The sequence below is a fragment of the Ruditapes philippinarum genome, unplaced genomic scaffold (genome assembly GCF_026571515.1).
Source record: "Ruditapes philippinarum isolate M1 unplaced genomic scaffold, ASM2657151v2 ctg1331_1_1_1_1, whole genome shotgun sequence".
In the NCBI taxonomy this organism is placed as follows: Eukaryota; Metazoa; Mollusca; class Bivalvia; order Venerida; family Veneridae; genus Ruditapes; species Ruditapes philippinarum.
Genome location: NW_026866104.1, coordinates 120,999 through 140,491, shown reverse-complemented (window position 1 = coordinate 140,491; position 19,493 = coordinate 120,999). Strand labels below are relative to the sequence as shown.

The following is a 19,493-nucleotide window of genomic DNA, read 5'->3' as shown; positions in this document are numbered from 1 at the left end:
TGTGCTTGTAAAATTTGTGATATTTGTGGAGTAAAAATCGAAATGTTAATGTTGAATAATGGAACATTATATATGCTATAGATTTGAAAAGAGCCTATGAAAAGCCGTTGGTTATACAAAGATGTACACACTCATGTCCGATCTGTCCCTATCAGTTAAACTGGTATGTCTCGATTTGATTTTCAATTTTAGCACTTGTGGTAAAATTGACACTAAAGTCCGAAGTAAAATTCATATTCAGTGCATAATGACAGTTTGAGAGATTAAAATATAAAAACTTACAGAAAGTGCCGTCATTGTTCCCGGCACCGCCAGCTCCTGGGTATACCGGCACGTACTGGTATCCACCGTATCCCATACCGAGGGTGACTCCGAGGACACCGAACAAGGCGACGAGGGCGAGGGCTGTGATCTTCATGCTGCTGTAATTCATAAAGATAAGAACTTATTTAAAGCTAACTATAGCAAGGGGAAATGATCGCAGTTGATTAAAAATGCATGTTTTCTAAATGAAAGCATATTTGAAGTTTTTGTTTTAGTCTAAGACAATAAAGACACTGGCTCTGTCAGACATTATCAATCAAAGTAAGTTTTGTGTTAATTTGTGTTAACTCTACTGATTATGACACAAATTAACAAGGATGACCATATACTGTGGTAATAGTAAAGCATAAATACTGTTCCGACATTAATTTTGATGACAACAATTTTGATTTTAATTTCTAAACAATATTTGATAAAGGTCTACACCAATAATTTGTGTGCAAACTTTCAGATCATTCGCTCACTTCGTTTTTCCAACATAATTATTCGTATTGTACAAAAATGACCTACAATTGAAACTAAGAATGGCATAAAATATCGTTTAAATTTATTTCTGATTATGTTTCTAAGCAATTGTTTGCATATATTTGTTTTTAAGTACCCATGTAAATCTATGTAAGAAATTCAAATTTCATGCCCTTTAAGCTTTTGGATCTCAGTAGAGTTCCTTTCAAATATATAAATATATCAGTACACACGAGGGAAAAATAATAATTATAAAAAATCAATTGTAAAAACATAAATCTTAACGCATCAAATTCTATACACTGTGTCAAGTGAACAAATTACAGATATTCAAAAATGCCGCCAATTCAAAATGTAAATAATTAATTCTATTATTTTAGCGGGGAAAACGTCCAGATTTTAGAATACTGAGTTAATCAACTTCTAGTTATTTCAAATTAAAGTTAATAAAAAGAGGTACCAAAAGTAGAACAGATGAAGAACATACCTGATGAACGACTACTTCGAGAATAGTAATGAGAACAGACTGTTTCACGGTTTTATAGAAATAAAACTCACTTCCGGGTGGCTTCAGGTGTGAACCAGTCTGTCAAACTCGTCTGCACACCGAAAGTTATGCAATGTTTTTGAAAAATTGACAACTATTTTAAATTAAAATCAAAACGTGTTAATAAAGTCTGCACTGTCAATAACATTTGACCGACTGTCCAGCAAATAGCCGTGCTTTCTGTTCTTGTTGTTAAAGCAGCATGCCTCCAGATTCATACTTATTTTCATGAAAATTTTGAAAATGCATTTTAAGTAAAACATTTTGCAGAGTACAAGAAAGTAATCTACACATTGCAAACGGCACTTACAATCCGCGTATTGTTTGTTTTTGTTTGTTTTGGGTTTTACGTCAAATCGACACAGTATAGGTCATATCGCGACGTTCCAGCTTTACTGGTGAAGGAATACCTAAGGTGCCCTTCCGTGCATTATTTCAGGCACGAACGGGCACCTGAGTAGAACCACCGACGTTCCGTAAGCTAGCTGGATAGCTTCCTCACATGAAAGAATCCAAAGTCCCTGTCGGGATTCGAACACACAGCGGTGAGGGGCAAGTGGTTTGAAGTAAACGACCTTAATCACTCGGCCAGGGACGCCCCCTCCACGTATTGTAAACTACCATAATATACATAAATATCTCTTATTGCGTTAGTAACGCAGTAGTATTTTAGCGATTGATACTGCAAAATCAGCCATTAATCGCACATATTGTGTAAATATTTCAATAAATACTTAATATTTTTACTTTTCTTGAGATCTTAATACATTTTTCTAAAGATTGAATTTCTTGAAATATTTTGGCTCATCTTGAGGCGTGCAAGGTCATATTTTAAAGTTGCTGTGAAGCCGATTTGCGCGCTACATATCATAAATGAACTTGTCCATTATTGGAACTATCCATTATCGATCGAGGAATATCAAGATGTTAAGCTATAAATGTTAAGCCTAGTAAGACTTCATGGATGTGCAGGGGCGGTCTGGCTCTGTACTGGTAGCACAGGCTCCTAACTTTCGGTTCAAGCAAGTCAAGGGTTAGTTGTGACTTCCAAAACTTTATAAGCCGCTTTATAAACATGTTTGTTTTGTTTTTTCATTTGTCTGATGCGGCGTTCCTGTCACAGTATAAAAACAGATACGCTTTAGACGATAAGCTATTTAATTAAATAATAATTGCATGTAAGGACATCATCAAAATTTAATGGCCATTCGTTTATGCAATTAAGAGTTCCAAACAGCCGATATGTTATTTATTGTTCATGCATACCAACTCATAATGAACTTTGTCTTTCTTGGCAAACAAAATGAAATTCACTCAAACATTAAACAAAATTTCTTAACAATTAAAATCGCCAAAAAGGACAAAAGTCAGACATTTTCTGATCAGTCCTTTATTTTTGGTGTTATCTTTTTGTAAATTTATATACACCTGGACTGGGCACAAGATCTGGACAAAATTGTCAACAGTTTGGCATTAAATCAGTAACCTGAAACATAAATGATGCCAAAATTTGACACCTGATTTTCTTTTCCCGCTACTTTTATATTATACATCTGACGTTATATCTCAGGCAGATTTTAATTATTGCAAAAGAAAATGAAACAAAGGGAATAGATTTCAAAAATTATTAAAGTTCTTAAAAGTTGCGCTTCTTTCCCGTGTCGGCATTAGTAAAACTGACATTGAAATATGGACAGCAAGGGGTCTGCGTCATACGTTATATTTTGACGTCCAAAGTGCTCCTTTATTTCAGGTAAAAGACGACGTAAATCATAGAACCCACCTTCCATATATCTAAAGCTCTTAATGACCTTGTCGGTACGGCCACAAATAAAGGCCTTCCAGAACAAAAAATGACACATAAATCAATGAAAGACTTGTTTTATTTTTTCTGTTATATTATTTAACATAACCATTTTGAAAAAAATGAACGACATATCATCATTTGAAGTTTTAGCAAGTAAAACATATTTTGCATATACATGTATTATATAATGAGACTCAAATGTGAAATACAAAGACATAAAAACATAGTAACTTGTAAGTTTTTTTTTAATCATATTCCTTTTAACACAGAGCATTTATTTCATTTTTGTTATAAATTCATTTTTATCCAACTGTTATTAAAAACATTCAACAAAAAATCATTATTTCACAAAAGAGTTCATATCTCAATATGTGACACACATATATTTCACCTAAAAATTTAACAAACAGCATTTATTTCACACTATTAGTTATACATGTATACTTTTTTATTTCATACATATACGTCTATACTTTTTATTTAATACCAAGTGTATAAATGTCTAATAAAAAAGTAACAATAATTAAATCAAGAATATTATTTTTGATAATATCAACTCTCAAATCTCTTTTTCACCAACCTTTCCTCAAAAATTCAGCCATTGACATTATCTGAACAAAGAGGTCACATGTTTTTATTATATTTTAGACAAAAAGGTCAGGTGGGTTTGCCACCAGAATATGTACTATAGTAACATTCAAAAAAAGCTAAATACAAATTCAAAAGTTTTTATGAAAAACATTTTAAAATGTAAATGTTTCACAAATATTGTTTCCTGAACAATGTTAACCAAACCCATAAAAAACGATGTACAATATGAACATATTATGGCGTGTTTAAGTATTTGGTATGTTGCATTATGCAGATATTTTTTTTTAACTTTAAAGTCACGCATACAATAAAATATTTAAATCTAACTTCTTCATTCACCTGTAACATGATGTGTTCATAAAAACACTTGTGTCCTCATCCAAAATCAACAAAATTATGGTAAAATTTCCTAAAAGTTGACCTTTAATAAGGTCAATGTCATTAAGAGGTCAAGGTCATATTTCATCATGTCTAAATAAAGACCTTGGCCAGTGCTATGTTGTATTAAAGCAATAAGGCTTTAGCTTATAGTACAATGAGCATTGTCAAAATTGTATTCAGAAAGCATGAAAAAAACATACAGGTTAAAAGCAATTTTGCTCCCAACACCACTTCCGCCCCCACCCCCTACCACCTCTGAGCTAAGGCTACTGATGTGGGGATAAGGGAGGCATAAAATTATATGAAATGAGTAATGTATTAGATGGTATATGTGATAATAAAATGAGTGAAAATAAATAATGATTTTAAACTATAACGTTGAAGAACATCTTTGCATCAATTTATCATACAGAATTAGCATTGCAATTTCTTTAAAAAATAAATTACTACCAATTCCCACCTGGACCGGATTCAATATTAAAGAAATGCGGGAGAGAGGGCCATGGATGGGCAGTACCATGATACAGCCTGCAAGCTGCTTATAATAAGTAATAATTCTAATAGTTCTGTCATTTTTCTCAATTTTCTTACGGTACCATACACTAAAATTTATTAATATGTGAAAAATTAAATCTTACTCTCTGAACTTCACTTTAACTGTATCTTGCTCTGTATATTTATTAAATTATTAATGAAAGATTACTTGATTATATAGGGACATTCATTTAAAATACATGTATATATTCATTTTATGATTATATTATATCAATTATATTATATACTTTCACCTCTAACTACTACATCTAGATTATACATGTACAATAACTTGTAAACTTTACACAAAAAGTGTGTAATGTAAAAACAAAAGGGAAAATGCTGATAAAACAAAATACAAACTAATTTTTTTATATGACAAAAAAAAGGAGTTTGCTCAACTAAACAGTAATAAAATTGCTAATTTTGAAGTTTTCTCATAAAACACAATATTAGAATTCTAAGCGAAATTGTTTATATGTCAATTGTGACATTCAATATAAAGTAAGGTAAAATAGATCAGTAAATTTTGTACAATAATACAAAAATAAGATAAGGAAAAAACCTTTTGTAAGTTTTTATTGTACATGTAAATATATAAGAATCTGACACTGCCAGCATAAATTTGAATATTCAGTTCATTATGATAACCATGTAAGGTTGTGACGAGTGAGTGTGACACATTATCTCAAACATTGTGGTCAGTTATCTCTTACAGCTGATTCAGAAATCATGTGCGAAAATTAGCTGTTCACTTGTGGAGAAATCAATCATTACTGGTCAGTTAACCAGGAAAGCCAATAAAATAGATTGACCACCAAGGTATCACCAAAAACTATGTTAAAATCACATAAAAACAAATTATAGTAGAATTTAAGTATTTTAAGCAGCAAATTGTGTAAGAATAAGATGTAAAAATAGCCTGTTGGGTCATGTTGGTAGTTTATATGGTATAACAAATAGTTAATCCAGCTATATACAATGTATTGCATTTAATCCAGCAATTACTGTATAAATGTGTAAAAATTGGTGCATGCTTGTAATGTGTTACAATTTTTTATCCCGAAAAACTTATCTATAATTCATAACATGCATTTATAAATGGATTTTTTTTCTGTTTTCTTAAAACACATTTACATGTATACCCTATTATTATATATAATAACCATACTTTAAATAATATAAAAATTATATAAACTCGTGTTTAAGGCACTTTAATTATTTCATAATTTTATTTAGACAAGAGCTGTCAGGAGAACATGGTGCTTGACTACTGTATAAGTGGATATTTCAGCATGTCGAAAATTTATCAATCTACAAGTCAAGACATTTTGTGCAAGGAAATATTAGTGAATAGTGCAAGGGTAGAATTTAATGCTAGAGAAAATTATAGTGATTTTCGTCAATTCACAAAATTTGCCAATATTTATGCATCGCTAACTAAACCACTTATACAGTATTCTCTGTGCTGGGTAGATATAATAAGAGTCTGATTAATGCAGAATTCTGTAAATTCAAAAAGGAACATTAATCTATCAAAATCTATGTTGGAGATACTCGCCTTGGATATACTGATAGTGACCTCCTATTTTACTTATTTTAGAATAGTGTCAAGTTTCAACCCATTTTCTTCAGTAGTTTTGAAGATACCAACTTGAACGCAAATGTGATGCCGAAACCTGGTAGAGTACACTAGCTTTCCCTATTCTTTAAATAGCCAAACTAAAATTTGTAATGTATAAAACAACAACGAAGAAATCAGCAATGCCTCACAAAATTGAAGTCTGTCTCTGAAGCAATGACTGTTTTTTTTCCATTTGATAAAAAAACTATAAAAATATTAAAAAAAAAACAACATTCAAAGTATCTAACAAAAACACTGTCTTTAACCTTATTCTAAAAGTCGAAAATTGTTTCCAAGAATATCAAGTTTACAACAGTTAACTTGTAACAAATATCATGCCATGAAAATTCTACTTTATAGATATACAAAACAAAGAATACCTTGTTCATTTACCAACTACATAAAAAGAGCACAGATCCTTTTAAATCAGACTATTTATCAACATGAACAACCAATTCTGGTAAAAATAAAATGTGCTAACATTTTTAACTAAGCCAGAAGAACAGCCTTTATGTATCAAATTTCTTGGTTTCAAAACAGTTATGGTAAGACACCTGAAATGATTTTTTATGGCAAAACTGAATACAGTGTAGTTTTCTTTATTTTTGACTATGTAGGAAATACTGTCTGAGTTATTGTTACTGAATTTCAACATTTAAACAATGCTTATCTCCCCTTTGCATTTACAGCACACATTTAATGTGAGATTATCATAGTTGGCACATGGGTGAAATCTGTCAACAGACATCGCTCCAGGTGCCGCCATTATCGATCTCGCCGGGATCAAACATCTGAAGTCCTCCGGTCTCATCTCACGTGTCAGCAACTACAAAAATATCATTGTCATATGAGCCGTGTCACGACAAAACCAACATAATGGGTTTGCGACCAGCATGGATCCAGACCAGCCTGTGCATCCGCGCAGTCTGATCAGGATCCATGCTGTTCGCTATCAGTTTCTCTACTTGTAATAGAAATGGTTAGCGAACAGCATGGATCCTGGTCAGACTGCGCGGATGCGCAGGCTGGTCTGGATCCATTTTGGGGTTGATTTTGTCATGACACGGCTCATATATATATTATACTGCACATTTTGTAACATCAAATTTCATCGATAATCATGAAAATAATAATTCCTGATAAAGGTTCGTTAGAACCGAAACTGGTAGATTGTTAAATTACTGAACCTGCACTGGTGTTGACGCGTTGTATTTCTACATTTCTATCTTATTTTGAATCATAATGTTTATATAACCTATAAAATAGTCAGAAAAAAAATAATGCTACAGTATAGGCATTTATAAACAAGACACAGCATTATTGTATGAACAGAAAATACTTACATGTATATTAAAATCATTTGAACAGGACTGGTTTGAAAGTGTATTATGGACAAGTAATTATTAGTAATTATTAATATATCAGGGTATCGTTGATATTTGTCATTTAGTACCGATATATCATTGATAGGCCTTGCAATGACTAAATGACAGCTCTACTTAAGTCACATGATAACATGATATAAGCAAAGCAAGTGTTTGGCTTCATAGATAAATATAAATATAGCCTTTGTGCATCTGATAAATAAACATACCTCTTGAGCATAGATTTCCGCTGGTGTCAGATAATCATGCCAATCTGTTTCTAACTTATTATTCATTGCACTGGTCACATGACTTGGGAGGAGGCGGTACTTAATGGTGTCTACTAGATGCTGATTGGTCCTTGCAAGGTCAATGGTACATTTAGAGGTCAGCAGTTTAGAACCTGTTGTAAGGCTACCTAACGGATCAAATGCCTCCTGGATTTGTGTTAGGCCCCTGAAAAGATTAAAATATTTCATATTTAGTAAAAAAAATATTCTAATTCATCTGTTTAATTTAAGACAGACTGAAAAGTCCTTGAGATATATTTATGTCTTTTTGATAATCATGTGCTTTTGCAAATATGTTCAATTTAAATATCGATGACTGATAAAATAATATTAAAGAAATACTGATCAGCAAGGTAATAGAAAAAGAAAGCAATACAAACTATACAGTAAATAAAGTAGTCTAAGGATTGCAGGCCAATTGGGTTCAAACCTTGTTAAGGTCAAGCCCTTGTAAGAAAATTTACACTCATTTCTTAGTACTGGTTTATTGCAGGAATAGATTTGAGTTGCAATATGCTTACAGCTTTCAACACAATAAAAAATCAAATGAATTCTGTAAAAACACCCCTTGTCATTTTACGAATGAGGAGATTGTGTGCTTATCACACAAATAATTATGCTGCTGTACATACTGTTTAAGTGGTTAAGTAAGCAATGCAGAAATATTGGCAAATTTTGCAAATTGACGAAAACAGTTAAAATTTCCTTTAGCAAAAATACCAACCAATGTGTCATTAAATTCTACAATTATATGATTCACTTATATTTCCTCATACGAAATGTCTGGAATTATTAACACGCGGAAATATCCACTTATACAGTAATATATATGCAAATTTATGTGAAAAAAAAAATGCACCTGTAGGTGTCGTAGAGATTTGTCCGTAGTTGATGTCTTTCATTAAGAAGTTTCTGTATGGCTATCTGACACTCTTCAAACTGGGAGGAGTAAAATGCCTTAGATGAGGCCAGCTCATCTGCCATTACCCTGCAAAATATCAAACCAAGAAAAATCAGACTTTACAATAATCCAAGGGGAACAACTGTAAGATAAATTTCTAACTTTAATTTGCAAAGAGTTTTTCCCCTTGTTTTAAACGCCCTCTCAATGGGTAAAATTATTTTTACATTTTTGCTCATGAATGAAATAAGGGATCACAAAAAAGAACTGAGAATTTTTTCAAAGGCATATTTATCCTTAAAAAATTTGTTATCAGAATGGTATTAATGCTACAGTCAGGTGCAAAAAGTATTGGTGATTTTGGCCGCCATATTGGATTTATCTGAATCAATCAATCATAGATTGTATCAATTTGGATTTTAAATTGTTAGTTGAAGAGATTTCAAATATATAATCAAAACACAATAAAGCACAGAAATTATGAAGCTGCTTTAATGTTATGAGCAAGATGTCTTTTAAAAGTGAGCTTTTTCAAACGTATTGAAATAAAAGTGTTTTCAATAGTTTATACATATTGAAAATAAATTATCTGTACTTATAGTTTGATATAAAAAAAGATTTTTCACAAAAATCAATGCATTGCATATACACATATTTGTCAGCATTGGTGCACCCAAAGTAATCGCTCCCTTTTACAGTGGAAAATAAATAAATTACTATCAAATGGAAAATTTTAACAAGAAATCTGCAGAAAATTTGTCAGTCTGAATTAAATAATTCCTTTTTTGAGTTTTTTCAGGAAAAAATCTACCAACAGGAGAGGAAAAAACATATTGAAAAGGGGAATCATAAGGGTTCCATTTCTGACCCCAAAAATGGCAAAAAAATGTTTTTATTAAAAGTTTGTGACATTACCTGCATGCCAAGTATTTGCTCCTCCACATATCAGCTTGTATAGAGATTTTATCTAAATGTTCATAATCATCTGACATCTTCTTGAAATAATCTCCAATCTCCATAGACATTTGAGCCTTATCCCTGAAATACAATAAATATATAGTCTATACAACTTGAAGGGTTTTTGCCACTAAAACGTATCTCTCCCAAATCTATATATGGTCACTCATGTGAAGTTTCACTGAAATCTCACCAGCAGCTTGACCTGTGAAGGCCGGACAAATTTTTCTATACATAGCTCTGATGGCCTTTTTGTGCAGTACAGCAGAACATGCCTGTGATATGCACAACTAGGCATGGTACTGATCACTCCTGTAAAGTATAGTTGAAATTCCAACAGTAGCTTGACCTGTGAAAGGCGGACAAGCTTAATAAAGATGGACGGAAAACCAACCAATGGACAGACGGACGGACGGCCAAGGCAAAAACAATATGTCTCCCAAAAATTTTGGGACACAAAATTATAATCAAGTATAGAGTTCCATTTAGGTCACTTTAAGACAAAATTCAGGCATCCGTCGCCGAGTGGCTAAGGTCTTTGACTTAAAACTGCTTATCAACATTTGTGTGTGTAAATCCAACAAAGGACTTTGAAATTCTTTCAAGAAGTCAGTAAACTTTCCAGCTAGCTTAAGGAAAATTGGTGGTTCTACTCATATGCATGTGTTTTGCCTGAAATAATGCACGGAGGGGTACCTGAGGTCTTCCTCTACCAATAAAGCTGGAAAGTCACCATATGACCTTATCAATGTTGGTGCAACAAACTTTGGTTACAGACTATAGCAGTATTGTTGTACCATCAAATTGTCAACAGAGTTATTCTACAGGTAAGCAGGTCTCTCCCTAGTATTCTACAGGTATGCTGGTGTCTCGGTTGTAAAAACCTTAGTATTTCTGTGCCCCTGCCACAGTAATAACTGGAAAATATCAACGTAACAGTAGTGTTACCTAGTAAGTCTTTCCACTCTATGCTGGAGATCATCACCAACAGAGGCTACCAGCAGTTTCTTCAGTTCCTGATTAACCTACAATATATATGTGTGTATGTAGTGTTATATTGTAATATAGTTGATTATACAATTCTCTGTGACTTAACTACATGTACAACTTTTCTGAAAAGAATCATGATCTGAGTATCAAATGATCCTGATTTTTCATTCCATTGGAGTATGAACTTATATTGATCACATTAGGCAAATAATATTTTGTCAACGTAAATTAAAAATGTTAAAAATAAAAACTGCTGACTTGCAAAAAAAAAAAAAAAAAAAAAGTAATAAAACAACTCATTTTTGAAAAAGAGGGGCCATGATGGCCCAAAGTCGCTCACCTGTAAATATAGGCCCCCCGGAGCGGGGCCAGTTTAAACCCAGGGCTTTTATTTGAACAAACTTGGTTGACACCCATTAGAAGATGTTTCATGCTAAACATCTAAAGTCTAGGTATTGGGTTTTTTTAAAAGAAGATTTTTATGTATGTAAATATGTGTGTATATATATACATATATATATATATATATATATATATATAATATATATATATATATATATATATATATATATATATATATCCATGCATACATATATATACATACTATATATATAAGATATATATATATTACATATGTATATATATATATATATATATGTATGTATATATATATAATATGTATATATCTAAAAAAAAAAAAGTCTAGCTAATGAATGAATGAATGACCCCCGGGCGGGGCCAATTTTGACCCCAGGGCCTTATTTGAACGAACATGGTAGACATCCATTAGAACATGTTTCATGCTAAAATATCTTAGCTCTAGCTCTTTGCATTCTTTAAAAGAAAATTTTTTAAGTTTTACTATATGCATATAGGGAAAATCAATGACCCCTGGGGCGGGGCCAAATTTTGACCCAGGACTTTATTTGAAACAAACTTGGTAGACACCCATTAGAAGATGTTTCATGCTAAATTTCTTAGCTCTAGCTCTTTGGGTTCTTTAAAAGAAGATTTTTTAAGTTTTTACTATATACATATAGGGAAAATCAATGACCCCCAAAGCGGGGCCGATTTTTATTCTAGGAACAAAATTTGAACAACTTTGGTTTTGGACCTATAGATGATACCATAGACCAAATATCAAAGCTCTAGGCCATTTACTTTCAGACCAGAAGATTTTTCAAGTTTTCACTATATGTATATAATGAAAATCAATGACCCCCGAGGGCGGGGCCAATTTTGACCCGAGGGCCATTATTTGAACAATCTTGGTAAGAGGTCTACACACAATGTTTCATGCCAAATATCTTACCTGTAGCCTTTGCCAATTCAGAGAAGAAGATTTTTTTTATGTTTTACTATATATATATATTAGAAAAACCTATGACCCCCCGGGGCGGGGCCAATTTTGACACTAGGGACAAAAATTTGTACAACTTTGGTATTGGACCTTCAGATGATACCAATAGACCAAATATCAAAGCTCTAGGCCATTTACTTTCAGACCAGAGGATTTTTCAAGTTTTCACTATATGTATGTAATGAAAATCAATGACCCCCGGGGCGGGGCCAATTTTGACCCTAGGGCCATTATTCAACAATCTTGATAGAGGTCTACTAACAATGTTTCATGCCAAATATCTAATCTGTAGCCTTGCCAAATCAGAGAAGAGATTTTTTTAGATTTTACTACATACATATAAGGAAAAACCTATGACCCCCCTGGGCGGGGCCAATTTTGACACTAGGGACAAAATTTGAACACTTTGGTAGAGGACCCATAGATGATACCATATACCAAAAATCAAAGCTCTAGGCCATTTACTTTCAGACCAGAAGATTTTTCAAGTTTTCACTATATGTATGTAATGAAAATCAATGACCCCCAGGGCGGGGCCAATTTCGACCCTAGGGCCATTATTTGAACAATCTTGATAGAGGTCTACTACACAATGTTTCATGCCAAATATCTAATCTGTAGCCTTTGCCAAATCAGAGAAGAAGATTTTTTTAGATTTACCTATAGACATATAAGGAAAACCTATGACCCCCCGGGCGGGGCCAATTTTGACACTAGGGACAAAATTTGAACAACTTTGGTAGAGGACCATAGATGATACCATATACCAAAAATCAAAGCTCTGGCCCATGTACTTTCAGACAAGAAGATTTTTTAATTTTGTGTTTTTTGAAATCCTTTTCTGGCCCTGTGACCTACATATGCAACAGACCGGAACCATTTGAACAACTTTGAAAGGGGACCACCCAAGGATCATTTCTGTAAAGTTTGGTTGATGTGCAGTCATTGGTTTCAGAGGAGATGTTGTTTATGTGAAAAGTTGACGACGCACGCCGCACGACGACGGACGACGGACACAGGGCGATCACAATAGCTCACCCTGAGCATTGCTCAGGTGAGCTAAAAAAGAATTAGGAACAAAGATACAAATCAGAAAAACAACTTGATTATAGTAAGGATCAATTTTGTGATCAAAAGCAAGGATTTGGGTAAACTTTTAAAAGAATAATATAATTACATACTTTTAAAAGAGTACAGCACTATTATTACATACATCCTGAAAATTAAGAAATATTTCCATGATTTTGTGTAATTTTATGTAAGGACATCACTACATGTACCTGAAGCTGAACTTCTAGCTGATTCTTCAGAAGTTGTTTCTCCTCTTCAAGATGTTTAATTTTCTCTGAACATTTACATTTTTCGTCAGACAGGGAACCAGTACTTGTAGACTGGTTCCCACCAGAGTCACAGTCTAAAACATGTGTCTCTTGATTGTGGGTCCCAGTCTGTGGAGATGAAGCACCATTTTCTAAATTATTTTGAACACTTATAACTGAATCACTGACTGAATGGGTGAGTGTTTTACTAATTGGTCCCACTTTATTGACTGGTTTATCTTTCAAGCCAGTTTCACAATTTTCAGGTTTTGACACAAATGAAGTTTCTGGTAAAGTTTCCACTCCGATTGAATTTTGCGGGAATGATGCCACGAGCTTGCAAACAGCAACTGGCTCTGTAATATTTGACTGCGAAGAGGAAACACTAGAATTCTTTAGCTTTTCAGCATTTGTCAGATTATCGTCAGTCGCATCTTTATTCGAGTCAGATTCTACAGATATTTTCTTTTCAGTCTTTGATTTTCCAGTTTTTGACTTCTGATCAAAACTGTACCTGGGTAGTGGGTTGCGCAAAAGTACAGTTCCTTTATTTTGATTGGTTGATTGTGCTGTTGGGGGCGGTGACTGGGCGGTTTTTCTACGAGGTTTGACAGTTATAGTACTTGATGACATAGTTAATGTTGACCTTTACAGAAATCTGTCTGGAAATAGAAAAAAAGTCTTATAAATATATTTATTATATAAATCATAAATGCATATGATACAGAATGCTACTTAGTGTTTGAAAATATTTTTTGTCCAAAAGAATTGCAGTATTTCAAATGAATCGTAACACATTAATGATTTACTTTAGTAAATTGACAAACTGTTAATCAGTCTAGTAAATCAACTATTTATAAAAATAATTTAAAACACCAAGCCTGTTAAAATTTATCAGTACATGTATGTATTTACAAAATTAAATTGGTCGTGCGGCGCACAATTTCATTTTGTAAATACGTACTTATAAACTTTAACCTATACATAATGTATCATCAATTAAACAGAGATTCATTTAGTGACATAAGGGATCATTATGTTACATGGCATATGTATTAGATAAACTATGAATGATCACATATGAAAAATATTCCAGCGTCATGAAATAACAATGCAAATTCCATTCAAATAATTATACAACTAAGAAAATAAATTTTATTAACATCCTATCAAGCAGTACATGCATGTAATTTTTCCCCCTTTTGACAATTATTCTTGAACTAAAGCAAACCAAATTACAGAAGCGTATAAAAAATTCTAAATATCCTTTATTACTCCATTAAGGCATTCAGCTGTTTCATGCATAAATATAATTACGAAATAAAAATCCATACACCATTTGAATATCAATTTTAGTAATAATTTACAATACTTCTGTAATGGATAAATTATTGTATAACTTATTCCTAACTTAATCACACAATATAACATTCTCCTACCTAAAATAAAACCATCAATTTGTTTCATTTACAAAAAGTGCATATATGACAAGAAAATACAAGTATATTTATGTTAATTATCCAGTGATAGCTTGTTCAATATATGCCCTCGAGGGATCATAACCTTGTAAAACAAATATATCTTGTAATTGTCAGCTTATACATGGGTTAATTATACATGTTCCATACACTAAGTAAATGACAACAAAATAGCTATCAAACTTAACCTGTTTTAAATTTGGAACTGTCCATTTGAAGTTTAAAGCAGCACGCCTCCAGATTAATACTAATTTTCATGGAAATTTTGAAAATGCATTTGAATGTGTAAAATTGTGAAGTAACCAAAAGGAAGCAATTTACACATTATGAATGGCACTTACAAACCATGTAAATTACCCAAAAGTGGTCAAAATATGCATAAATAGCCTCTACTGCGTTAGTAACGCAGTAGAAATATAGTATGTAAATACTGAAAAATCAGTCATTAACCGCACATAATATGTAAAATATTACTTGAATCTTGAAACTTTTTACTTTTCCTTACATCTTAGTTCATTTTTCTCAAGTTTGATTTTATTGAGATATTTTGACTCATCTGGAGGCATGTAGCTTTAAGGGATTTCAAAAAAAATTACTACCAACAGTCAAGAGCCTGATCAGGCTGCAAGTACTAATGGCAAAGTTTAATAATTTAATCATCCTCTGTTAAAGTACAGACTGTACAGTCTTTAAGTTTTTTTCCCACACAAATACTGCAGACACTGTTGGAGTTTATTTCAATCAAATTCAGGACATGCATGTTTAAACAATTTAATATCATCTCTGTTTCTAATTTACAACATCTGCTTCAGGTTTCTGAGGTTTTAGAGCAAATTTACATCTAAGAAATTAGTTGAATTTCTTACACTTTTTCTAAAGTTGGAAAGTTTTGATACTTATATAAATTTGTTGAAAAGTTTTAATACTTGTATTAATTAGTTAACTATACTACAGGTATAATATTTTATTTGTGTTTGTTGTGTTTTCCACTGAATTTTACAGCCGAATAAAGGCTGTTTCCCCTTGCCCAAATTTTGAGGTAAATTTTCCGCTGAAATGCCCTGTGCACATTTTTTTACTGCGCTATGTACCATAAATGTTACATTGAATTAAAATTATAAATTTTATAAAACGTTTGGGTAAATTTCATTCACAGCTGTTTGAATTTGATTTCAGGTTTTCCCCTTTTCTGACATAATATCATGCTACATTTTCCCCTTCAGAAAGCCATAGGCTGTTTGGAAAAATGAAAACAAAAAAAATCACTGCAACCAGTACCAGATAAAGACCTTGCCTAACGCTTGTGAGATTGGGTTCAAACCTCAGCTTAACCTTAATATAGGCAAACACATGCAAACGTTGATCTTTAAATGCAATAGAAACATCCTCATTATCCTGCAATGAATTTCTCAATAATAATATCCGAGTATGTGATAATAAAATGGTAGACATGCTAATTCATGTACTAATGACTATTGCATTAATATCCACTATGTGATAAATTATCATAATTAAGGTGTCAATTTGTTAGACTACTTATATCAAAGACGTTAATATACAGAATGGATATTTTAAGTGGTCAATGTTTCGGTGCTAATATTTAAACCATTAATCACTTACCACTTAATTATCAGGCTGACACATTATTTAAAGTGGATAGGTCCAAGGCAAACTTGACATAAATTTTTCAAATATTGATAAAAACAACAGAAATGTATCATTTGAATACAGCAAGACTAAATATGTTTAAACTTGGATATGACAAGGACATTAATATGCTAACACTCCTTATTTTATTTCAGGGATATGACCATAGTTATTATTTTATAGCAACATTTGTGGAAGAACATGTTAGCCACCATGCCAAATTTCTCTGCCAATGACTAAATCCTACCGGACAAAACAAACTGTGAAATACATGTAGTGAATGTACAAGTCATTTTATCTACAAACATATTAATGTATACAGTTACTATCACAGTAATGTCTCTTGAACAAATGAATAAATTGTATTATACCTTGGCCCTGTGTTCACAAAGAATCAAGTATCAGAAGATTAAGGTCAAGCTCAATTTTTATGTTTAGAAATTTAACACCAATCTATGCTTATCGGGACTCCATTGAAGATTTTTGACATGGCGGGACAGAAAATAATTTTTTCTTGATAAATATTCCATTCAATGTAGATATACACCAATAACTTCTGTGCAAAATTACAGATAATTTATACTTACCAAGTTTTTCCATAACAATTATTCTAAATTAAATTGTAACAAGAAGTGAACCTTTTCCAAAACTGTTTTTGTCAAAAAATTATTTCAAAAGATCCAATTAAAATGACATTTTTAAACTATTTCCAATGTTTGCCATTTTGGGTAATTTCAGAGGAGGTTCCTATAATGGTATCACGGTAATCCTCAAAAATGCAAGTATAGAAGGATAGATGGGTCAAAATCTTCAAGTTAAGTTGTGAAAAACTTCCAACAGTTAACTTGCTATAAAATTCAAACTATAATATGAACAGATGATATGTCAGTATATGTGATTATAACATATTTTAATTGACAGTGTAAAAGCATTTAAGGAAATTAGTAGTAAAATATGACGATTTTATAAAATCTTTTTCTTGTCACGAATATATTAATTCATTATTTACAAAATTGAATTTATTGGCAGATGAAAATGAATTTAGTGTGCCCGTTTTAAAAATATTAGCATCATCATGAGTTGCTTTAACCAGCAGTCACAGAAAACGTAAATACCCTGATATCATACAGAACCCGTGATATAATAGGAACCGAGTACTGTATACTATAAATAAACAGAAGTACAATGTACAATTATATAAAATTATATACCAGATTTCTGCACAGGCGCTAGTCACATAATCAAATATTTTTACATGACCGGTCTATATGTATATAAATCTTATTATAGTAAATAGCCCATATAAAACTTTAAAAAGTTTGTTTAAAGCACCTGTGGATTTCTGTTATTTTACATTTAAAACAGCTTGCCTTGGTAACATGCAAGTAATCTGAAAAAGTTTATACGTTTCATATCCTTTCAGCAGCTGTAACGTAATAAAACGTCGAAAGGATATAGGAGAAAAGTCATTTTTTTATATAAAAATGATTTTCAGCAGTTTTATCCTTATTTGATACGAAAAATCGCTTTTCCGGCATAGAATACCACTAAAATAGACATTTTGGGATTTCTGTATATCCTTTCAGCAGCTGTAACGTAATAAAACGTATTTCGCGAAGGTGGCACTTTTGGGCTTCCGTAGATTCCATATTAATTCCTCAAATTTGGATTAGGCTCCAACATTGAAACATATGCATGGCATAATACAGGATGTCACGTGATCAAGGTCAAGGACGAATTTCGAACACCGCTATTTCCATTTAAAGACGTGTTTGCGTGCGAATTTTACAAAATTGGAAATTTGAATACTACCGCCAACACATGTTTCTCACCAGGTGCGTGTCACGTGACTTTTCCTGCCAAAATGTTATTTTTTTCGAACAGATAAATGGTCAAGGTGGGAAACAAACACAAAGTTAACCATGTAGGAGACAGCTGCACTGCGTTTAAACTTCCGGTTTCTTTTTTTTTTTTTTTTTTTTTTTTTTTTTAAGTTAGCCGCGCATACATCAGCATAACAGCCTGCGCATGTCGTCACGTCCTGAAATCGCTCGCTCTGACGCGCACTTTTATGTCACACACCACTAAATCAGAATGTCATAGGGTTGAAACATCGCCAGTAACTGCCTATACGGACTGAGAGGCGACACTTTGAGGTAGGGGGTCTCTATGAAAATGCTTGAAAAGGTGGTGGCCGCCGAAAGGATATGTTGTTTTTTTAAAGTTGGCCGAGTTAACCCGTGCCAAGTTGGTGCAGGGCCGATCTCACTCTTTACTGTACCCTATCCGACTACTATTCAAGTTTGTGGAATGAAACAACCCTAATAAACTATGAAAAGATGGTTGTGTAATCAGAAAAAAATGTAAAAATTAATCTATGAACACTTAGCAATACAATATTCCCTACATCATGCTATTTTGTCAAGAAATTTACCAATAAAAATGACGAATTTCCTGAATGATCTTTTGTCCGAAGCGCTTGCTGACCGCTTGATTTCAAGCGTTTTTATGACCTAAGGGACACTACTCTTATCAAATTTACCAATGTGTCAACAAAGTGATTATTTTTTGTCAAACAAAGAAGTCATCATCTTGTAATATCTGAAATACATCTACATTGTATTAGGTATGACTTTTGTTCCTAAGCATAAGTTGTCATTCATTTTTTTACTGAGAATAGTCGACTTGCAACTTCACCAGTGACGGCACAGGCTAAAACGCAGACGCTTATGCAGACAATATAGGATATATAGTAAAACGCAGACAATATAGATATAGAGTGTATTCACAAAACGCAGACAATATAGAATAAGAAGGGGTAAATTACACCCTTCAAAGCTGTTTAGATTTGTAGTTTTAAGATCAAAATTGTCAGATATTAGAGATTTATAGGTATTGATATTAAAATAATAAA

The 19,493-nt window shown here is 32.5% G+C and overlaps 1 protein-coding gene across 2 annotated transcripts; it reads right to left on the bottom strand.

Moving 5' to 3' along the window:
* Nucleotides 1-6,875: 6,875 nt before the first annotated feature.
* On the bottom strand, nt 6,876-19,147 carry LOC132731332 (golgin-45-like). Of its 2 annotated transcripts, none has more exons than XM_060717498.1 (7): nt 19,014-19,147; nt 13,416-14,116; nt 10,734-10,810; nt 9,744-9,866; nt 8,787-8,915; nt 7,868-8,093; nt 6,876-7,099 (listed from the first exon to the last, which is right to left on the bottom strand). In XM_060717498.1, the coding sequence occupies exons 2-7, from the start codon at nt 14,085-14,087 to the stop codon at nt 6,929-6,931; spliced, it is 1,398 nt and encodes a 465-aa protein (XP_060573481.1). In that variant the 5' UTR covers nt 14,088-14,116; nt 19,014-19,147; the 3' UTR covers nt 6,876-6,928. The 2 variants fall into 2 exon arrangements, with proteins under 2 accessions (XP_060573481.1, XP_060573482.1); XM_060717499.1 differs by lacking the exon at nt 19,014-19,147 and adding an exon at nt 14,894-14,912.
* Nucleotides 19,148-19,493: the final 346 nt, after the last annotated feature.

Excerpts from the sequence above, each read along its gene's own strand:
- LOC132731332 (XM_060717498.1), bottom strand. The coding sequence starts at position 14,087 with ATGTCATCAAGTACTATAACTGTCAAACCTCGTAGAAAAACCGCCCAG. Across the intron at positions 9,867-10,733 it reads AGAGTGGAAAGACTTACTAG|GGATAAGGCTCAAATGTCTA; the intron begins GTAACACTACTG and ends ATTGTATTTCAG. Across the intron at positions 8,094-8,786 it reads AATCTCTACGACACCTACAG|GGGCCTAACACAAATCCAGG; the intron begins GTGCATTTTTTT and ends TAATCTTTTCAG.